Source organism: Calypte anna, chromosome 10 (assembly GCF_003957555.1).
Source record: "Calypte anna isolate BGI_N300 chromosome 10, bCalAnn1_v1.p, whole genome shotgun sequence".
NCBI classification, from domain to species: domain Eukaryota; kingdom Metazoa; phylum Chordata; class Aves; order Apodiformes; family Trochilidae; genus Calypte; species Calypte anna.
Window position 1 is genome coordinate 5108434 of NC_044256.1, and position 21787 is coordinate 5130220.

At 40.5% G+C, this 21787-nt stretch overlaps 1 protein-coding gene across 2 annotated transcripts in view; it reads right to left on the reverse strand.

Annotated features, from left to right (window-relative positions):
• Positions 1-16563, reverse strand: part of MYO1E (myosin IE) — an 86905-nt gene extending 70342 nt beyond the window's left edge. For both annotated transcript variants that reach the window (XM_030457281.1, XM_030457280.1), the window contains exon 1: positions 16446-16563. In XM_030457281.1, coding sequence (XP_030313141.1) covers positions 16446-16448 — 3 coding nt within the window. In that variant the 5' untranslated portion in view covers positions 16449-16563. The remainder of the gene's footprint in view (positions 1-16445) is intronic.
• Positions 16564-21787: the final 5224 nt, after the last annotated feature.

Genomic DNA, 21787 nt, shown 5'->3' on the forward strand with positions numbered 1-21787 from the left:
TCCCTTCATCACCACTGTCTGTATCCCTATCAAGTTGTAGATCTTATTTTAGTATAAAAATAACTTCTCTATCAGACAACTTCAAACATGGTTAATCCAGCTCCTTGTTTAGGTTCCTTTGCAGTAAAACAGCAGGAGAGAAGGCGAGCTAGCTTTTACCATAAGAAAAATACTATACGTCATAATGAAAACTAAGAACAGGTAAAATTCAAGCTAAAACACTAGATTTCAAAATTTGAGGGGTGGGAATCAAGAAAATAAACTAACATTTCAGGTATTAAACTGCGGCTGAAGAATTTGGTTTTCAGGGCTTCAACACAAAAGCACAATATATTAAATGTGCTTATGATGTACCTTGCTCTCAACTCCTGGGCTCATTCAAATCTCTGAGCTCCTGAGAGAAACTCTCAAACTACAAAAATAACTTCAAATGTACACTCAAACTATTTAATGGTTTACTTCTCTAAGGATAACATTCTGATTCAGAAGGAACAGTTGCTAGGTGGACACTGTTTCTTCCTCTCCACCTCTGAAGAATCTGTACACAAACCAGGTGCTCAGCTGATCAATATCCTTTATCTAGCTGCTGCAATTCAGTACATCATTGAAGCCCTTAGTAGCTTTTGTTTTTTCTGCAATCCATATTAAAGCCAGGATTTGTGGTCCTTTAAAAATTAAGTTCTGGCCCAAAGCCCAGCTTGGGCTCAAGTAGCTTTTCTCTAAACTTGCATGTCAGCTTGCTAAGCAGTGCATTCCTTACGGCCCCAGCAGGACCACAGGCCTGGCTCAAGGTGATTCAGCCATGCTAGCAATGCCATCTTTGACTCTCACCTTGATGAAAACAAATACAGTTTAAAACACTACAATAAAAACGTGACCCAAATGCACTACTGAGCTGAGCCTTACTGTAGCTGAGCCTTTAGCCTGGACCAGGTCAGTAAAAGTGCACTCTGCCCTTTCTTTACTCCTGCATATTTGGTGTTTTCCCTAAGTTTCACAACAGTTTGATTATGTGATAAAGACAACCAAGAATTAAGTCAATGCCATAAACTTTTGTAGCATTGACCTACAATGTTTGAATACATGGAAGATTATGTCAAGGCACTGATGCAGGCAGTTCCTGTTTCTACACTTACAAAATTTTCATAAAAATCTGTTTTCTTTCTTTGAAAAAAAGGTTTACTTATCAATGTACAGGCACATTCTTCCAAACATTTTTTCCCCTATGCAACCCCAGAGAATTCCTTGTGACAAGTGTCAGTTACCAGCTTTGATTATTTACTGAGAACAAAACTATTCCTTGCTACTGCCATGCAACTTCAGCTTCAAAGGCTTAAGAAGTCCATGCTAAGGAATGTTCCTAAGGACAAAATAACACCTATGAATAAACTGAACCAAACACTCCAGCATAGCTCATTTTTTAGTCAAGCTGTTTATACTTTGCCATAGCATCCACACAAACCTGAGAATAACTAAAATGGCCTTTACAAAACCAGAAAAAGCCAACCTGGAAACAAACTGTGTTGAAACATTTTTACATTGAATTAAGGAAAAGGTAATCCAAGAATGGGGAAAAAATAGGGCAGCCCTCATAATACAATGTTGAGGCTCAGCACAGTACTGGTCTTTATATACAAATAACTAAGATTTTGCCAAGATACTCGAGTTTAGATGTTGTTAATTAGAGGTTAATTGTGAATAAAGGAAGGGGGTAAGTTTTGTTAAATCAGTTGCTTGAGGTCCTTTGGTACCATAAACAATGAGTAAACAAAGTTTAGAATTAATTATTCAACACCTAAATTATTGAAACTCATTGAAGCTTTCACAAACATAATGCTTCTAATCATGAACACAATTTTAAAAAGAATAATCTGCAAGAAATATCTACATATTTCTAGTAACCTATTTGTCAATCTATTCTGACAGTTATATTTATGCCTAGTTAGGGTTTGGTGAAAAGAAAACCATCCTCCCCTTGCTTCTGCTAAACGTTACCCAGGCCAATTATGAATGTCTGACCCTTCAGAACGGGAAGGAAAGACAATTCTGAAGCAGCCTATCCATTTTAATAGGTATCATTTTCCTAACTGAAAAAAAATAATAAATTCACACATCTTTAGTTTTACCCCTTGCCTGCACATTTTGGAAGCCTAAAACCTTAAATTACAGACTCCATCTAGTCTGCCACTTGGAAATGAAGAACAGGTTTCATTGCTTATATCACTAGAGCTTCAGACATCTTCCAAGGTAACCTTTCACAACCACACACACAAAAAAGCCCCAAAACTAAATCCAATAAGACAAAATCCAACAAGACAGGAGTAACTCACTACACAATGTTTTGTTTTTTCAAAAAGCACATTAAAATGGCTGCCAGCCACTGAACAAATCTGCAAGTCTGCTATATTGCTATTGAGAATATAATTTTTAGTATTTCAGACTAATTTTATTGTTAGTACATCCAATAATGAAAGCTATTAGAATAACTTAATTTAAGGAAAGCCTCAGGGAGTGGGGGGGTGTGTTAAGTTTTTCAAGATAAAAAAAAACACATTACGAGAAACTGCTCTTTAGTAAAATTTGGACACTGTTTAGAATAGGCAATACAAAATGCCTTTCCTGTATATTCCATTTCATTTTAATGCAGAAACATTTATTTTAAAGCCCGTGTGCACTAGAATGCCTCATCTGGTAATTTTTTAGTATGTAGATGAACAACCCACTTTACAGTTTCCATAGATTTTTGGTTTATTTTCAGTACTATAAAACCTCATTCTATAATTTCAGATGATTATCAATTTAACTTCAGTGTAACTCAGTGAAAAACTCCTAGGTTATAAGATGTAAAATTTCCTCATATTACTGTAGCATTTAGATGTAGCTGTAGACCAGGAGTGAAGTTAGGTGAGAGTACACCGAGTTCACAGCCCTGCAATCTTCTGGGTGTTCATCAGCACCGCCATTCCCCCCCATTGAGGTCACTACTCCATCCTGTTACATGACTTAAAGCATATGATGGAAAAAGGGGATAAAAGCACAAGGCATGGAATGCTTTAACTAGTTCGGCAAATGAGGTGGGATTCGAAGCTATAAAGTTGGTCATTTAATGATGTTGGTTTGGGATTCATACTCCCACTCACTAAACCTGATGCCATTACATGCTTGGATTTATTTAAAGTGTGGTAACTGAGAAAAGCTGGTTCTCTACAAGGTTTCTTTAACATGCACAGTTCTAGTTACCATCTAGTGAAGCAATAGTGGAAAAATACATCACATGTCAAGCATGTGATCTTTAACCATTCCAGTGTGTGGCCTCTGCCTTTTTCTTTCCCCTACAAAATGTTTATCAGAACAACTGTTTGAAAAACTTTTATGCAGCTGTGTGCCTCATCCAGTTAATGAAAGCACCTCTTAAAATCCACAGATTAAAGAATCAGACCTTTAGATATGCAGATATGCTTCCACATACTCCTTGTGCAGTATCTGACTGCCAAAATAATTGTTTCCCCTGAAACACAGAAAGAACAGGAGACACCCTGCAGCTATCTTGCTTTCCAGTTTGCTCCTGTCAGCAAGTGTCAGCAGGGTTTGCATGGGAGAGCACCAGGCTCAGGCACTGATGAGGCACTGGCTCCTGGCCCACTGGTTCAGCAGAAGGGCTATCAAAAGGAACAAAACCTTTCAAATAAGGTGTGAAAGGGGATGCAGGTTCTTGGAGTGATTCAGGATGCTACCAGCATTTTGCAAGAATAGTTTGGTTTTTTGTTGTGGTTTTGTTTGGTTTTTAACTCTGGAGCCCAGTTGTAAAGTAGTTGTATTGCTTTCAGGTAGTGTTGACAGCAGCTTCCAAAAAATACTCTTGAGTTTTAAATCATGCAGTAATAGCTAGAGTGCCAGAAGGGCTTTCCTGTATCTTTTAACACACATTTGTTGTCTGTAGTATACAGGAAATATCTAAAACCAACTACTGCATAGATTCCTGTTAGAATTATCCTGAGTGGTGTTTTGCCAAATTAGTGCTAATGCACAAACTGAGTAGTGTATATATTTTATTGCACTCTTAAAAATTCTCCAACACCCCATAGCAGTAATTGTAAGGAGTACTACAAAGAAAAATCTACTGTTAAAGCTGCTTGTTTCATATACAGGCATTTAAGTAATACCATGACTTCACCATACAACCAGATTCATCTCTATCAGCTTATTGTAAAGTACAAAACAGAACCTCTTTGCTTTATGTTTCCTTGCAGGTTCTCCCTTAGTATGCACTACCATAGAAATTTAAAAGGTACCAGAAATATGCTCCAGTGTTTACACACACCATTTAAAGACTGTATGGGCAAGGTTAAGCCTCTTTAGAACTAAAAGTAAAGGCATAACTTAAATATCACATTACATACGATTAAAGATGGCTTTTAAGGGACAAACCCCCAAATCACACTGGAAGCTATACTGAAGGTTTATACAGACAGAGTAATGAAGTAAAAAAGCAGCAGAACTTCACATCAAAACTGGAAGCAGCTTGGCTGGATCAGACTAGGTTCCTACCATCTTGCTAAATTTTACCATTCCCTCTTAGATTTATTTCCCCTTTTCTCTTTCCTGTTTCAGAAGTAGGATTTGCCTGTTGCAGACCAAGTCTTTGGGATACATAGTTTGTCAAAACCAGCAGGGCACTCCAGCTCTCTCACACAACTATAGGTGGCTTAGGCTCCTAGGTCACCCTGCTCTCCAACACAGAAACCATGGCAGCTGTTAGTGATATAGCCCTTAGATAACTTGCTGAGTACTTCCTTGTTAAAACAGCATCAGAACAAAACAACATCCACAGAAAGAGTAATCACAGAGGCTCTGCACAGCTTTGGTAGTTCAGTCAAGTTCTAGGACACTCACACAAGAGACTGGAAGACAGGAATAGAGAAGACAAGAGCATGGTTTTTTACAGCTATGCATAGAATGGCAAAGTAGTCTCCCACCTACCGGTTCTAATACTTCTATATCCTGACATACCCTGACTTAAAAGGTTAAAAAACAGTAGTTTCAGTTCCTGAGTATATTGCCAAGTCTTCAAAAATACCAAGAATGAAAAATGTTGAGGCATCTCATTGATATCATGCCAAACAAGTGGGTTATTTATGTGAGGTGGACTTCTATCCACATCAAGAATTTCAATTGGTCAAGAATAATTTCAAAACAAGCCCTAAAAGGAAACATTAAGCTAGAGAATGTAAAAAAACAGTCTTCATTGTTCACTGTATCCTGTTACCAGCTTGAACATAATTTTAGCTACCAAACTGGTGCTTTTTTTGTTTTGGCAATCAGATGATACTAACTTCCCCTTTGTTTTTTCTTTTCCTGTTTGTACACCTGCACTCTCAATGAGCAAACAGCAACAGGATTAGTATTTCATAGTTAGCCTCCTACTCCACATCTGTAAAGTGCAGAATGACAAAATACTATCAAAGCCCTGAGGAAAATAAAAACCAACCAAACAAAACAATAACCTTGGCTTCCAACTTTAAGGTCTAATTGCAGTTCCCCCAGGTAAAAAAAAAATGGATATGATTCTAAAATACTGTCTGCTTCAGATGTAAAATTCACAACTGTTACTGGCTCTACAGCTACATGTTTTGAAGTGCAGACTAGGAAGAACTCCCCAAAGTTGTTAGTGCATCCTAGGATAGCAGAAAGTACCACTAGCATTTGTGATTGATGCTTTTTCCCCATACTAAGTTACAAACTGTTTAACTATTCTCAAGTATCAGAGATGCAGAACAAAGCTCAATAGGCAGGTTATAAACAAACTGTTGGGAGCAGCTCAGCTTGCTTTGTCCTCTGCAGTCCCAGGCTGGACTCCAGTCACACTCAGCACAAAACAAAATGCTACCACAGAGCAGCAGAACAAGCCTAACTGCTTGCTCACTTTTAAATGTATTCTGAGAACAGACCCATATACTGGACAAGTGAAAAAGTTGCCTAGATGGCCTTAGGTGCAAAAATGCTTCAGCCTATATCATTAAGAAATTATCTTAACAAAAGAAAACCTGATTTCAGCAGGTGAGCACTCTGAAGGTGTGTCAAACTAAATAGCTGTTCATGAGTAATTCATTAACTGGGGTAACAACATGCTTCTCTATTCCATTTGAACAATTACCTTCAGAACAGATTCACCAGAACATCCTTAGTGATGGTAAAGAGTTTATAATGTATCTACCTATACACTAAAGGTACAGGCTGTACTGTCAATACAGTCCAAATATACTTGCTTCAGCACTTACGTCTTTCACACATTTAGGAATGTTTCCAAAATAAGTCTTTTTTTAAAAAAACAAAAACTATCAGGACTGAAGTTAAATCAAACTTATCCTTATCCTATAAAGAAGGTCAAAATCAGGACTCCTAAACTAAAGATCAAAATCTACCATCACAGAATTAATTTGTATTTTTACTGGTGAATTGCTTAGGAGTGGGTAAGGCAGGTAGCTGTAACAGCAGGAAAAAGTACACTTCTAGTGATCACAATGCTTTTCTGGCATACACTGTATTACTGTATTTGCTTATTTTAATATGGCTTTATTAGTCAATGTTTAAAAAACCAGTTTCAGGGCTTGAGGTTACCCTCTTCCCCAAATCTGTACTGGGAATACAGAATACGACATGAGCCCATCCAAGTACAGGTCTCAAGAAAACAATAGAGCAAGTCAGGAGGTGCAACTGACATCGGCATTCTAATTATTCTTTCCCTTTCCACTACCAGCAACTGAAGACCCACTGTTCATTTCACCAATACTGATTTGTAACCTCCACCGATTCCAGTTCTTTACCATTTAAAATACACTAAGTTAGAGACCAGTGGAAGCTTTGCTGTAGAACCAGGACTTTTAACTATGAAAACACAAGCTTTTAGTATTGTGAAGATGCAGATCTGCTTATCTTCATCCACCACATTCATTACACTTAAATGCTTACTACCACTGTAACTCCATCTGGAAAACTGCACTGCATACAGCTACAAAGCAAATAGAGCTGATATGATCCTGCCAAGGCTAACACGTGGTTTGAGGAAGGTTAGGACTGTCCAGAAACACTGGATCATTTTTTTTTTTATTGAAGGATTGTAATTTTGTCTAGAACAATACCAAATATGGAAGTAAGTAACCACTGATCTTCTGTTTCCTTTCAAGTGTTCCTAGAATGAACCAAGAATATAAGGACAAAGTAAACTACAGGAAGAAACCACTGCTGGTCATGAACTTATTCTGCATATTGAGATCAGGTCTCTGTGGACTGGGTGTGCTGGTATTTCAGGCATTAAGAACCCAGGAACCAGAATGCCTATTTACCACTTGAGATGTTTTAGGAGTAGTACTCATGGCAACAGCCCTAAGACTTCAGAAGTCAGCTGGATACCAGGTAACTAAGTATTCCTTTCAATATTAAAACTATCAGCTAACAATAGCACTACCTACATGAAACAACTAATCCATTCTCTACTACTGAGTGCTACTTAACTTCAATGATTTTGTAGTCTCCAAGAGGCTCACACACTTTGATAAACATATTCCTGATACTGAGGCCAAGGTTAGGAGACTGCAGTAAATTCCATAAAGAATACATATTCTGTGTGTCTGAAGTGAGCTTTAAGCTAGAAGAGGCTCAGCTCCATTACTGTATGTATTTTTTTTTAACCACAACAAAACCCCTTTTGGTTGTAACATGAGTTTCCTTAACCACACAGTATCACATATGCTGATTTAATTGCTTTTAAAACAAATATCAAAGTAGGCAAGTCCACATTTTTTCCAGCACATTGGATCTAGTCCTTTATTCCTGTACAAATCCACATTATTACAGTGTTGTAAGACAAAAGTGACAGTTGTAAACAAATATCAAAGGTGCTTAAGAAAATGTATTTAGTTCCTAGAAACAGGTACTGAACATGCATATCTCAAGCTCCACATATTGGATACCCAGGCACTGTTAAGTCTCCTTCACTTGGTTAGGCACACTTCTGATTTCCTTTGCTCATGACCTAGCCCTCTCTTCTCATCTGAAAATGAACATGCTTTGAACTCGAGTTGTAACCCAATGCTCAGACAAAAGAACAAGTGAAACACAACAAGACAGCTAAAGCAGTGACCTCTCCTACAATGAAGTCATTTGCCCTTCTCCAAACACAAATCTGCTTTAAATGGAAGCCAAGTTTTTGCCCATTAAATGCCAAATCTCACATCAGGCCTCTATAGGCATGCAGTGTCATAAAGAGACCTCCATTTGTAATAAGCAATATCCAAGTTCACTTTTTCCTGTGTTAACCTTATTCATTTTACTTTAAAAGCCCCAAACATATAACATAGTCTAGAAATTTCTGCAGCTCCAACTTTAAAGTGCATTTGCTGCTAAGTCTATTCTTATAACCCTGGATCACCAACAGAAAGGGACCTGGGTCCTTACAAGGAAACATTGCTCCTGCAGAGATTTCACCTTCAACCACTGGCAAATGGAATCTCACCCCAGCCACCAAGTATGATCCCTGAGGGGCTCACTGAGTCAGAAGGAAAACGCTGCTGCTCCTCCTCCTCTTCCTCCTCCTCCTTGCACACCCACTGTGTTGAGATAAAGAAGCAGGAAGGAGATGCACTTCAAAGCCAACAGCTACTGCAGATCAAGTAAATGCTAACAGTTTACAGTTTAGTTTATCCATTTTTAGCTTTTTTACCAATAGCATTGCAGCAGATAGAAGTTAATATTGTGTTGCAGTAGGCCTATACTTCCCCTTCCACCAGGGCCAACCAACTCCATGAAGTCACCTTACTCCAGTCTATCCAAGGCTTGCAGTTACACAAAGAACAGCCAGGATACCCTCACAAACTGTAAACATAAATCTCCTTACCCAGAGGAGTTATTTTGACTTTTCCACTGCAAAGACCTGAATGTTTTTGCAGGGATCTTTGGTCTGCTGAATCTAGCAATTATTGACCAAGATAGCAGTTCCCAGCATGTATTTAAAGTTGAGGGGAAACTCTGAAAAAAACTTGAGACTACCAACACCACCACATCAAGCTCTAGAAACATGACTGTGCATAAGGCAGTTTTTAAAACAGAGAGAAAAAAGCTGAAGTAATTCTGTTCTCAGCAGGACTAATATATTTTAATTGAAAAAGTCAGATTCTTATTTTCATGGATTTAAGCAATTCTGAATTTAGGAACTAACCGAGTTTACACAAGAACAGTGTCAGCATGATACTACAAGGTACAGAAACTGTCTGTAATAAATTCATGCTCTGCAATACATCACTTTTCACAGTAACCAAATTTTTTATTCAAATTATTGCAGGAGAGAGATCAGATGTTTCTTGAAAGAAGTGCTTTGTCAGTCCAACTTGCCCATATAAAAACTGTACTATCCAGAGTCAATCTGCAGAACTAAATATGATACAAGAGTCCGATACAATGCTGTATTCCAGTGACTAATTAAGTTTTTCTACAGATGCCTGCATCCTATCACTTGTTACTTCAAAGGCAGATCCCTGTTTAGACAGCAATTTGTAAGTGCCAATACCAAGGCAGTAGAAATACACAAAATCCATGTTTCATGTAGATTGCCAGAAGACATTGCATGTTTATTAATACAGACTACTTGGACAGGTAGTACCTTTGTGCTCAAAAAGAAAGGATGGGTGGTTTTGTACTTTTATATTCCTTCTGGAACAAATCTTACCAAATCTGAAATCCCTCATTTCATTCAAGTGTAGCTGTACTATGACATATTTCAGTTACTGTTATAAATACTTTTGCACATTTTCCTCTTGAGTTATGTAGTCAATACAGTCAGGGAGAACAACAGGAAAACAAACCTCACATGATGGATAAACAGACAAAACAAATTCTTCCTCAGTACTGAAAGAAAAAACAAATACTCAAATTTAAAAGTATGCACTTGCTTTTGAGTACCATTAAATGGTATTTAAGACTAGATTACTCTTTCAATATGACTCAGGCACACTGCTTTCACTTAACAAATGAAGTATTTTGCAGTACATACACCAGAACATTTGCAGCAAGAATCCAAACCCAACGGATCAAAATTAATTTAGTACATGACAGTACAACACAGCATGTGCTCATACTGTACACATACATGTTTACAACACCTAGGTAAATGTCCTTGGAATTTTCCTACTAACCTCCAGACCAGTAGTACTTCCATACCAAGTGAGCTCTATGAGTGTACAGGAGTCACAATCCAAAGGTCTTTAAACATCCTTTTGTTAAAAGAAATTCACATACACTCTGTTCAGCATACTTCTTCACAAAGCTGAGAATAGCACAGGGTTAAAAGTTGCTGCAAAAGCAAATTTGGAAGCACTTAGGCATTTGTGCAGACTTGCATCCTTCATGGCAGGAGGAAAAAAAACCAAACCAAAAAACAACAAAAACAAGATGAGACAAATTCCTGACTACTGTTTGGCACTGCAAATAAATTACAGTCCAGAGGTCCCAGCTTCTGCCTTTCTGTATGTCTGCTATTAGCAATATACAATAAAAATCACAGCAAAAGGTAAGTGCACTGGTAAACTGCCTTGAATGTAAAGCCTCACAAGTGCTGTAGAAAGTCAGATTGAAAACAGAAGTCCTAGGCACAGGATCAAACATCTGGCAGAATATTACTTCATAAGACACAAGCATGAAAGATTTAAAATCCTGGGTGTTACAAACATTTCACATGTTTTATAAAGAATAGCTGGTTGCATTGTTCAGACTTGAATGTGACTTCAGCACTTAAATTAGACAAGGCTGACCAAAGACTGGTTACAGACTCAGGCTCAGCTGATGAAGTTGATTCAGTGAGTGGTTCTGAGCTGGCAAGGAAAAAAAACCCTCAGACTTCCTCTGCAGGGACAAGTGCAGCTAGTCACTACACATCTGCTGGTCCTGTTCAAAGGCTGCCAAAAAACCTCTTATTTTGACTTCAGAATGCTGAACAAAGCATCAAAATAACTTCTATAAGCAAATGCTTCTGCACGAACCATTTAAGTTCCTTTTTTTTTTTTTTTGATGAAGCAGGGTAAAGAGATCTATCATTATCCCAGCCCAAGAGTGTGAAGCTGTGGCCCTTTGCACAGTTCCCCTGACATCCAGAAGCAGCTTTCACCAAGCACTTCTGGAAGCCAAAGAATCACCCAGATGCCAGAAGAACAGAGCACTGAACCTGTTTTAATTTTTTACACTTCCAGTATGGTGTTAATCATGAAGCATGCTCAACATCTGCTAGCATCTGGCTTTAAAGCTCACATTTGGTTGCTGGTTATAGTAAGATATTATAGTAGGTAATTCTTCATCCTTAAAAGCATCTCTAAAATTTGCTCCCCAAAAAGCATCACTTTTTTGATAACTCTGGCCCATGCTCTATTTACCAATGCTGCTTTCTTTCCTTGCCAGTTCTATCTTTGGCTTTGTTTAAAAAAAGCATTTTCACTTTCAATTAAAAAGTTTCAATTCAGAAAATTTTAGAAATACATTTTATTATTTATGAACCAAATCCACCAATGCCAATTAAATGCCCCTAAGACTTCAGGAAATGATCACACCTCCCCTCTCAGGCTATTTATATTAAATAAACTAGAGCTGCTGCACATTAGACAGTCAAACTCCAACCCATCTACACATTTGTATGAAGCATATTCAATGAAACAGGCAAAACAGACCTGTAAGGTACAATGTGTGAAAAAGCTTTAGACTAAGAATCCTTTTCCTACCACAGTAATCACTTAGTCAAGCCGAGAGAACAGATCCCACGCACTGCCAGGACATGAGTGCACACCTGCTCTTCCCAAGAGCAACCGCATTATTCAAGAGGTGAAGATAGGAAATCGGGAGGTGCAGAGTAGGAAAGCCGAAAGGTGAGGATGAGTCAGGAGATGAGCGGTAGCCGCACTTCCTGGGCAGGTCGGTGATCGGCATCTCAGGAACGTGGGGGAAGAGAGCAGGAGATTGGAAAGTCTGAATTGAGCTCAGAAAGGTGACTAAAACACCGCTCCTCACGTCCAGGCTCCCCGGGAGTGCAACAGAGGGCAGGGCTGCACAAGAGTCCTAACGATTAGGTGATAACGATGAGGTGAGGCAAATGTCTAAACAACTTGTCAGAGACAGCTCTCCATTCAGATCTTAAGATAGGGAGAAAATCCCCATTTACTTTTCCCGTATTTCTCTGATACCTGTAAATACTTTTACCCATTTAGGAGAAACAATAAAAGCTAAAGAACACAGAACAGCTAACAGAGTATTTTGGCTACAGTGATTTAAAAAGCATATATATATCTAGCAGCGCATACACTTGTCATATTTAGCCAGACAAAAACAGTTAAAAAAACCCAACCAAGCTACACTTCCACGGGAGAAGAGGAATGTTGGTCATTGGCTAGCGACCTGCACTGACCATTAGGACTCCTTGGCAGACAGCAGGATAGTCAGGAAATTGATGACCTCCAACTGATGAGAAAATGTCAAAGAGAACTTTTATACTGTTCCCCCCCAAAGATTTAGGCTTTTACACTTACGTAGACCTTTGTTTTTAATATTCAAGGTGAGACTTTCAATAGTACAAAGCGGTTTCATTCAAAAAGTTAGCAGAAGTGCAACCTTTTCTTGCCAAAGCCTGCGCCTGGTGATTTGTGTTTACAAAGGAACTGAACTTTTCCCCAGCTCCTTATTTCTGTAAAACATACACTCCTCCCAGTTCCAAGATGCCTCTCTTCGATTTTACTCTTTCTAATCTTGCACTGTTAACTCCCAGAACAAAATCTGTTTTAATTAAGTTTTTAATATGGCTCTTAATTCTATTAGCCAGGCACCACCTATATCTGGACTTAAGTAGACTACATGTAATCAAGACATTCCCAGCATCTTACTGGATCGAACTATAAATATCTGAACTCTACCAATATCAAGCTATGCTGGACTGCTATAAGTGTTCCTTTAAGAATCAACCTTTCCTATTTGTTGAAGAGGCAGAAATACAAGGACACCAAATATGCCAGATAAAATGCACATAGTCACTCCAGTACTACAACAAAATGCTTGCTTAGCATTGAAATGCTGACTCAAGTAAACATGGGAATACTTTTTTTTCCTTAGCATAAGTCAATTAGACAATCCTGGCTTGCTGTACAATTTATGAGTTCCTTGAGATACTGCTGAACCTGCTTTCACTTGGAACCCTCCCTTCTCCTTCTTCCTCTCCCCAGCAAAGTAGTACAAAGCTTCGGGATTAATCGAGGACAAAGATCACACAAAAGGAGACAAGGTCAATCACTGACAGGTTGCCATGGGATGCTTGCTTCTGTGTTTTTCGTATTATTTTTTAAATAATTATGGCAGTAGTTTATACTTCAAAAACAGTACTCTGCTTGTTGATTAATGTTCAGTGTTTTATCCTTGAGTCAAGCAAGCCAGTAGTACTCAGGGGAAAAAACTTACCCTGAAGAGTACAGAGCTACTTTAAATACAAAGTTCAATCTATGTCACATAATTGTGACAAGATTATTTTAGTAAGTGACAGATTCTCTATTCAAATCCAGATAAGATCCACCAATGCATCTCCATAAACTACCTGATGACAGTATGAAGTTCAGAACTCACAACAAGTCACACAAAGTTGACCTGACCTTACATTTCACTTCAGAAAGAGTTTGGCTTAATTTTGCTGAACATTTAAGGATCCAGTCCACCACTGCCACTGCAGTGGGACTACTTTACACTTACACTATACACATTTTTTAATACCTACAAGTTACAGCTAAGTTATTAGAGGCTCTAATGTACTGTGAATTTCAGAAATTGAAAAGCAGTTAGCAAAACAGATGTATTTCAAGAAAAAAAAATTTACCAGTTGCCACATACTCCTTAAAACTATCATCTTTCATGCAGTTTTGCTCCATTGTTGCTCATTCTAATCCTGAAACAGTTCATCCATCTCATGTCTGCAGACCTCATCCTGAAACCACACTGTTAAACAGACATTGATCTGAATTTAAAAATAAACAAGTAAAAAGAGCATACATATTGCTAAATTGCACAGAACCACACAGTCTTGCCAGCAGACCTGCACAGGGTAATGCACAACAGCACAGAGAGTAGAGAGAGACATTTACACCAGTATCAGCTTCATACGCTCTGGTGTATCAGGCTGAGAAGCATTAAAGAAACTAAAACTTACATAAGAAGTAACTCAACACCCTGTCAGAAAAGTTCCCTCTAAGGCCTGATAGAGTATAAAAGATTTAATTTAGAGAACGCAAAGAACTCCTATAACATTCTGCTTTTTCCTCCTCCCAGAAGAATCAAAATTCTGAAGACAAAAACAAATTTAAAAATGTGATTTTTTTTATACAGAATGAGTATAAAGTTTCAGGATATTAGTAGTGTGGTTCATGTTTGTAAGCAGCAATTGTAAGTCCTGCTGAGAAAGTCTTCTACAAGCTTAAGTCACAAAATACTACCTTTTATTGATTATCAATTGCTTGGGGATAATTCTTAGAAAATAAATTACTTTTAGAAACAACTTTGCTGGTTCTGTTGTAAACATCACTTACAGATAATCTTAAAAATGCAGTTCACATTAGCTTGAGATCTCGGGAAGGAAAGATTAATTCAAGATTACTTCACTACTGGACTACACTAAAAGCTGAAGAGTAAGCACCTGAACAGTTAGGTCCCTGAAAAATTGTGAAAATTCACAATTCTCTGAAGTTATCTTATTTGCATAAAGTAAGACTCATTGAGTATGTTACCAACGAGTTAGGTGTAAATACAAGCACAATATTTTGATTAAAACCTTTCATTAGAAAGGAATTAAGGGTCCACCGTGGATCAACTAGCAGACTCACTGATCTCAAAGTATTATTATTTATAATGAGACATCTCTGAAGGAGCTGCACCAAGGATTTCCAACCCCATTTAGCATGTCAGCAGCCTAGGCAATGATCCACCTTTACCAGGAAGTCCATAGGTTCCACAGGTGTGTGTGACCTAGCAAGTACTGAGGAACAAAGGTTATGGGGTTAAAGAGCTGATCTGAACCAGAGGCTAAACAATCAACTCACATAAAACACATGCACCTGTCTTACTCAAAGTTCCTTACCAAAAACAAGGCAGGAAGAGCTGCCTGTGACAGAAATTTCAGCTTCCTAGCCTCTGTAACACTTCAAAGGAAATACCTGTGCTGAAAGGTGTTACCAGGCACAACTGCACTTACCTCAGGAAATCAAAGCACAGATACCACTCCTAAGAGGGGCAAGCCTTTAAAAGACACGGGGAGTGAAGGGCCCAAGCAAACACTGCATGTAATCAGTAAAGCTCTGAGTACATTAGGACTAGGCAGGTCAGTCTTAAAAACTTAACCCTAGTTAAGTTTTAGTAGGAACAATGCAAAGGTCTTTCAAGTATTGTAAGTCTCAGAACCTCAGTATCCCACTGTAGGAGAATTTTTAATAAACGTTTAAAGGTTATGTATTTTATCCTAGCTAGGATACTTTAAGCTTTTGTGCAACAGGTAGTCAAACATTATTTGAATTATTTCAGGATAAAAGCTATTACCTATCATCAGGAGTTAGTTATTAATAAACTTGATTCTGATGCTGAACCTCAGCTTTGCCTCAGCTTATCATTGATGTTCTACTGATATCACATCCCCTTATCATACCAAACATTCAACAGACCCAGAAGTTCGCTGCAGTGCCCAAACACCCTGACTTCAGGAGCCGCATTTGCTGCATATACTCCAGTTTTCCCGCTGCCTGTCACCAGGCCATCGTTCCCAAGTGGACCGGAGCAGACACCGATACTCGGACACAGGTGCCAGACAACAGGAGCTCGGGGGAGAGGCGCTCGCAGCAGCCTCTCCAGAAACACCCTCTGAGGCCGAGATGCGTCACCTGTTGTTCAACAACGCCGTCGCGTTACCTCCCCACAAGATTTTTCCTACTTGAGGACACCAACACGCAAAACCTATTCGGATTCCAAGGGGCGAGAGAGGCCAGGAGACGAGGCTCGTCCTCCGCAGACGGGACAGAGGGCCCTGGGCTGCCTCTGGACGGGAGTAAAGAGAGAATCCGCTGTGGCCCGGCGGCGGCACTCACTCGGGGGCGACAGGGCCGGTAGCTCCCGGCTCCCAGCCAGCTGCTCCCCAGCAAGTGCCTGGCAGGGCCCCGCTTCCCACACGCCGGGGCCGGTGAGAGAACCGCCCGCTGCCGCGGCCCCTCCACAACGCGGGTCAGTGAGCGCTGTCCGCCAACCCTTCCCGGCAAAGCATGAGGGAACACAACGAACGGGCGCACCGCAGCCTCTCTCGCCTCACCAAAAGTCGCCGCCGTGCTCCCCGCCTCCCGCCGCCCCCAGCTCAGCCCGCCAGAGCTGCCCGCAGCCCCAGCGAGCCCCTCGCCTACCATCGCGGTTCCTCGGAGCTCCTCCGCCGCCGGCTCAGCCCAGACTCACCGGCGCCCCAGGACTGAGGGAAGGAGGGAGCGGGCCCGCCCTCCCGCGCGCGCAGCTCACCGCCGGGGCGGGGCGGTGGCCCCCGGCGGGCGGGGCGGCCCCGCGAGCGCTGGGGCTCACGGCGGCGGCGGGCGGGGGGGGATGAGAGGAGGGGGAAGGCGTAGGGCAGAGAAAGGCGGTGGCGGCGCAGGCGGCCCCGGGCGGGCGATGTGTCCATAAATGGAGAATTCGCCGCGGCACAGCCAATCGCGCGCCGCCGGGACGTCATTCCCTGAGGGAATCCCGGCGCGGCGGCGCGCGCGGTTTGCGCCCCCTCGCGCTTCCGCCCGCCCGCCGCCACCGAACGCCTCCCGGGCCCGCCCCGCCCCGCCCCGCCCCGCACGGAGCCCCCTCCGGTCCGCTGCATCCCCCGGGCCCGGGGTAAGCGCCTCCCCACCACGCCCGGGATGACCCTCGGCCGCAAAACCAGTCCCGGCAGTGCCCCGTCGGGGCTGCCTTGCGGCACGGTGCTGCCTCTGGCCTCCCTCGTGTAAAGCTACCCACAGAACTAAGATGCGTCTCATCACTGAACGCGCTGCCAAGTGCTGAGCATCCTAACACCAACGGGATCCTGAAACAAGTCTTAGCTGTACCCCACAAATGAAAAATAAAAATGTCTGGTGTTTGCCTGGTAGCTGGCATCTCCTCTGTGTTGCTCGCACCGTTTAACAGAACCCATAGCATGTCTAAGGACTGTGTTTTCTAAGGGATCAAGTAAGTAAACCCAACCACAACTGAGCACTCTCCTCCTGCTAACAAATGTTTCTCCTCAGGCACGAAGCCCTGTTGTTGACTTCAATAGACTTCTCACCACCACTTCTAAGACAGAATGTAAATAAAACAGAAACAAACCATTCCAGCACTCCACAACAGCCAGACCCCGAGTCAGATGTCAACACTACTTCCAAACTACCTTGAAAAGCACTCTCAATAGGTACAGTACCTGGTTTCATCGTTAGATGTTACTGGGGTTTTTTTTTTTAGTTAACTCTGATTAACAAGTGCAGTTACTGGAAAAAATAGGGTGTAATAGTTAATCTATTCTTATTGTTTCTTTTGGTTCCACAAGCTTTGGGTGAAACCAAACAGCCCCTTAGGCATGTTTCATCCTTGGTTTTGAAGAACAAAACACTTCTACAGCTCAGCTGGGTTTGACCTTGTCAAGCCTGGGATTTCCATAGCTGATTGCTTGGATGTGAACTGACATCGATATGAGGAGTAGGAAATACTTTAATTGAGGAAGTAGCTGGCTGGTGAACATGAACTGCAATAGCTATTATAGCAAAAATGTATCTCATAGTGCTAGACATGTGCAGAACTTCACAGGAAATGAGTTGCACACTTTGATTACCAACAGAAGGGGAGCAACAGCAGCTTTATGGAAAGAGGACAAAAATAGTTCACCTAATATTTAATTTGAACATGCAAATGCTGTATAATTTATGAAACTGTGATAAAAAGGGGTGAAAAAAATCCGGTAAGAATCCAGAGAGCATATATAGGGCAAACAAAATAATCCATATAGGCTTTGTAGAGTTTTCTGTTTGCTTTGGATGTGTTTTGGTTTTTTTAGTGTCCAGGTTCATTTTCTTAAGACAAGTTGCAAAAAAACAGAAACTGGGTCGTGGAAGAAGAGTAAAAAAGTGCATTCGCACTGCATAGTTAACTGTGAAACTAGTCCTGAGTTCATTGCATTTTATATGTGCTATTTGGTCCATCTACTCTAGATGGACCAGAAGATGACTTCCAACAAAGATTTGAGGACCTAAGGCACCAACACCCTGCACTGCACCAACCCTTGCTATGCACTGCGTGTACTAAGCACAGTCCAATTCACAACAAACTCTTTTCATGCTTTTAAACAGTCATTTAATTCTGCTTATTTTAATGATAAACATCTAATTCCCAAGCTGACTATATTAAGTGAATGACACTTATTCAATACCCATGCTCAGAAGCAGGGGAGGGCATTTCCCTTCGGATGTCAGAGGTGGTGTGCCCGAGAGATCTGTATATAATGTGCCATGGTCACCTCTGAGAAAGGCAGAACCCACACCTTCATCTCAAGGAGTTCCAGCAGAGTAAAAAGGAACCTCTATACTTTTAAATTATGCACAAAACTTTGAAGTGGTGACATTTCTGTCATAGAACTCTTCTGTACAGATTACCTTTAAAAGACCAACCCTGAAAAGATTTTAGAAAAATACCCCGCATCAAGATTTTTCACTGGTTTTTTTCAGTGTGTGCATTGTCTGCCAGTGTTTGGTTAGTAACACCTACCAGCTCAGGCACTGAAGTGTCAACATCAAGAATAATTTGAGGATATATTTTTGCTGCAAGCAGTTGGGGCACTTGATCCTCCTGTTATTGGTCACTGGAGTGAAGCTTCAGGAAAATATTTAAGGACAAGTTTCACTTCAATGCCTGCGGAGGCTTCCTGACTTGGTGTTCTGGACTGTTTTAGACACAGGTCCAAGCTCAGCACTGACAGAAGGGCCACAGCCTCTTTGCCATCTCCTGACCTGTCACAGGAGAGAAGCTGTTGGCTCCATAGGGCAGCTGGTAACTCACATGTCTCCCCTGCCCACTGCCTGTTGGATGCTGGGTGCTGGCACCAAAGAGGAATCAGGCAGATGCTGAAATGTATAAAGACTACACTGCCTGAAAAAAACAGTTATTTACCTCTGGAAATGCCACAAAATATAATTTTCCCTTTTCCTCCACTCTGAAAACATGATCGTGTCTTCAGAAAGAAGGAAGTCTCATGTGAAGTCAATGAGTCTGGAGATCAGAAATCTTAATGAAACAGGCACTGCCCTGACTGCTTTCTAATTGGTTAAAACTGACAGCAAAGGGGAAAAAACATTACTGCTTTTTCTCTTACTCACAGGATATATTTAGAATTTTATAAGCTGCATATAAGATGCTTCTGTTGATCAGAATAATTTAATTAATAAATTAATTAATGCCTGGTTACTGCTAAAATAAGGCATAATACTTCAGAAGGACATACTCTTAGAAAACGACACAATCTGGTATTTCTTAGAAAGATGAAGTATTTGTGTCACAGAAAATAAGTATAAAATTAGGGAAACTGTCAAAATTCAATGCCATTTTTGCTTCATCTGCTTTTCAAAGAATAAACAGACACTTAATCTTCAGGTTTTCTGCTGAAATGCAAATGGTTAAGTTCTGCCTTCAATTATGCTCAGCAAATTTCTTCTGAAATGTAGGGAGAAACAAAATGGCATGTGTCAAACAAAAGCACAAGTTTATGACTTCAAATGTGATGGAATTACTTCAACTATTAGTATAATTTTAGCTTTCTTTCACTCCCTTTCTCTGTACCTAACAATTTTTCCTTCTTTCCTCTTTTGTTGGCCTGAGAGGAGCATACCTGTTCAGAAAACATGCTTAACAACATGTTCAACATCTCCACCTAAAATACAACTACAGTAAAAAGTACAGCAACAAAGTCATCAGCCCTTTGTCCCCCCAGCATTGCTATTTTGGGGTTTTTGTTTTGGTTTGGGTCTTGTTTTTTTTTTTTTTTGGGAAAAACAGCATGTGGCTCTTTTTCTCTGGATCTGATTAAGGGAAGCCTCAGATGTAAAAGATTCTCAGAATTCACTGAGTTGGATTTTTCTCCAACTGCAAACCAAAATTTGTGAAAAATGTTGTTATTTGCAGAGCTGGTATAATCTGGAAGAAGTCTGAAAGAACTCAGTAACTGATGAAGTTTGCCTCCTGTGTTCCAGTGACTGAATTCAGTTAAGCTATGGAGGTTCACATAAACAGAGGTACAAGGATTGTTGTGTTTTTCTTCCTCAGAAGGAGATTTTTTTTAATATTGTGCAAGCTTTATGTTATGCTGAGCAACCTGATTTAACACCAACATTAACCCTCCTTGGAGCAGGGACTTGGACCAGACTCCCCTTCAAGGTCCCTTCCAACCTAAATTGCTCCATTCTGTAATTCTACAATTACTTAAAATGAGGCTTCATTCATGAATGATATTATCAATTATTATCAATTATCAATCCTTATCAATTACCCTGAAGGTCTAATTATAAAAAATACATCAATTTTAGTACTGCTTTATATAGAAACATGGAAGTGATAATGATCTCTGATAACAGAACAGCTGTGTGGTTCAAACCAAAGATCATTCAGCAGTATGGATGGCTAGGGAAGAGCCTAAGAACAGACAAGCATTCACATGTCACCTCCCCATCTCTCTTCCCCACCATGCTGAACACTGCTGTCAGACAAGAGCTAAAGGGAGAGGGCAGACTGAGAACTAATAAGGACTAATAACTAATAACTTTTAATGTTAGTGTCAGGTTTGTAGGAGAAGGTAGCAATGCTGACATGTTTTAAAATAAAAAAATTATTAATCACTTTGCTTTAAATAACAATTTGATTTCAAGCCCCATTCCTGTAGACATATATACTCAAAAAACACTGCACATCCAAGGAGTCCTTCAACAAGAAAAATCACAAGACAGGTGCACATAAATAACCAGGGGCATAAAGTTAGTATTTGCCAGGTCAGAGAATACAGCTGAGTACATCAGTGAACTTGAGCAAGTTCAGCAGAGGCCTTGGGGTCTGGAGCCCAGGCCCCTGAGGAGATGCTGAGGGAGCAGCCTGATGAAAGTAGACTTTGGAGGCACTAACAGGAGCCCCCAGTACCTATGGATCAAGATGGCAAAGCTGAGCAGTGGTGCATGGTGGGAAGAAAACAACATAAATGTAAACAAGAGATGTTCTATGTATAAGGACAACGTTTTCCCCCCAGTGTCCAGTGAAGCAGGTAACCAGGCCACCCAGAGAGTTTGGGCAGTCCCTATCCTTGGACAACTTCATGAGCAGGCTGCATAAACCCCTAAACAACTGCATTTTGTCCTCAAGAATGGCCTCGCTTGGAGCAGGAGCTTGGCCAAGTGTCCTCCTAATGTCCATTCTAACATGAATTACCTCACAATCCTATGACTCTCAGTTGTTTACTATCCCATTTTGAAAGCACCTGTGTCATGTTTTGTTTCTGGCCTGGTCCTCTGATGTGAGAATTACTTTAAAATAAATAGGTCAATCAGAGTGTGAATTCATCCTCCGCCTTGCTTTTCACATTGACATGTGCATGCTACAGCATGTTTGTCCTTCACATCTGCCAGATATTCACTCCTGCAATGGATTGCCTGTACAACAGTTGTGTTTATTTTATGTATTTTGTGTATATTTTAACCAAAAT